This window comes from Cariama cristata, unplaced genomic scaffold (genome assembly GCF_000690535.1).
Source record: "Cariama cristata isolate BGI_N322 unplaced genomic scaffold, ASM69053v1 scaffold5581, whole genome shotgun sequence".
In the NCBI taxonomy this organism is placed as follows: domain Eukaryota; kingdom Metazoa; phylum Chordata; class Aves; order Cariamiformes; family Cariamidae; genus Cariama; species Cariama cristata.
This window is the reverse complement of record NW_009597430.1, coordinates 1-1,538: the sequence shown is the minus strand read 5'-3', so window position 1 is coordinate 1,538 and position 1,538 is coordinate 1. Positions and strand designations below refer to the sequence as shown.

Sequence of the window (1,538 nt, the reverse complement as noted above, 5' to 3'; positions counted from 1 at the left end):
CATACCTTTCTGTCATTGCTACTTTTCAGGATCAACTAGTTTAATAACCGCTTACTATGAAAATAGTTAAGGAGCATTGCAGCATGAATTTGAATGCGCAACTGCCCAACTTTCTTGAAATCTGAATTTTCACAGAACAAAAGGATAAGGAACTTAAAATGCCATACCACAAAGGAAACATTTTTAAAAACACAAGGAATTCTTAATGAGCTACTGAATCTCTTAATTATTTGGATAGTTAAAAGACTGAGAAGCACAAAATATTGCTACTGGGGCAGTAGAAGGCAGTGAAGTACTTTAAGTTGACATACTCGAATTAACAGACACACACACACACACGAGAAAAAGAGAGACATGCTTAAGGGGAGGCCAAATTGTTTATTTAATTTTCTAGTGACCAATTAGATTTTTGGCAGAAAGCTCTGCTGCTTTTTTTTTTTCTTCTTTAAAGAAATCAGCAGGGCTCAAATTGATGGGTAGGAATTTTACTCAAATTCCAGTTAACTTTAAAAACAAACAGATGAACAGGAATTCCGGATACTGTTTCCAGAGCAGAGAGCAAAACTTCACATTTGTATGAAAATTCCATGTTTACACTTGATTGGGACACAGAATGTAAAACTATTGTCAGTAGTGCATGAATAAAGCATTCACATTTGATCTGGAACCTTAAAATCAGAAAGCTGTACTCTCCTTCCAAATTCGTCATTACCTTGTGCAAATCAAGTCAAGTCTTCATGTGTCAAGCACACACTTAAAATTGTCCATATTTTATATACAAGACATCTACCATTCAGGCAGTGTAAAATACATCCTTTCATAACAAAACTAAAATGTACCTCTCAAAGTATGAACAAGAATATACACATAATACATGATGTACACTATTTACACAACCATAAAAAATATAATACAAGGATTTTTTTTTTTTAACATGATTATAAGACTTGACAATCTTTTGCAATTCTTATTGCAACAAGGCATGATTAAGTTTCCTGGATGGAGTTTTCTTTGCCAATTACTCAAGAGATGCTGGAAACTACACTTGAACTTTTAAGAGAGTTTTCAAATGGACTGCCATCAACTCCCTGTTTTGGTCAGATGATTCGGCTGTGCCACCCACCCAGTGGCTGGGAGGCTTTGGAAGGACACTAGGAGATGGTGGGTCACTAAATTTTGCACCGGCATAATTTTCTTTTTGGCTCGCTTCAGTTAGGGTGATAGGTTTCTTGGACTTGGCATTTCTGAAGTTCTCTGTGTTTTTAAGTGGCTTTTTCTCCTGCTTCTGAATTATTTCTGGCGATACAGAATCTTGCCAAAAGTTCTCTACCTTTTTTGCCGAGGTCATCTTTGTCAGTGGCATGTTACATTTACTCTTCTGTCTGTTAATCTTTGGTTGTTCACACAGATGTAAACCGTGAACAGGCTGGCTGTAAGGGATGGCAGCCTTCTCGCTCTTTCCAAGCTTGTTCTTTAGGAACTGCAGAGACAAAGAATTCACGTCAACACACGAGACCCCTCTCCTCAAGAGGTGCCTC

General features: G+C 37.3%; 1 protein-coding gene across 1 annotated transcript; it reads right to left on the bottom strand.

Annotated features, from left to right (window-relative positions):
- Positions 1-361: 361 nt before the first annotated feature.
- Positions 362-1,480, bottom strand: PNRC1 (proline-rich nuclear receptor coactivator 1; the record flags this gene model as incomplete). Its single annotated transcript, XM_009708872.1, has 1 exon — positions 362-1,480. A coding segment is annotated over one exon (441 nt), but the record flags the coding sequence as incomplete, so codon positions are not given.
- Between the last annotated feature and the right edge of the window lie 58 nt (positions 1,481-1,538).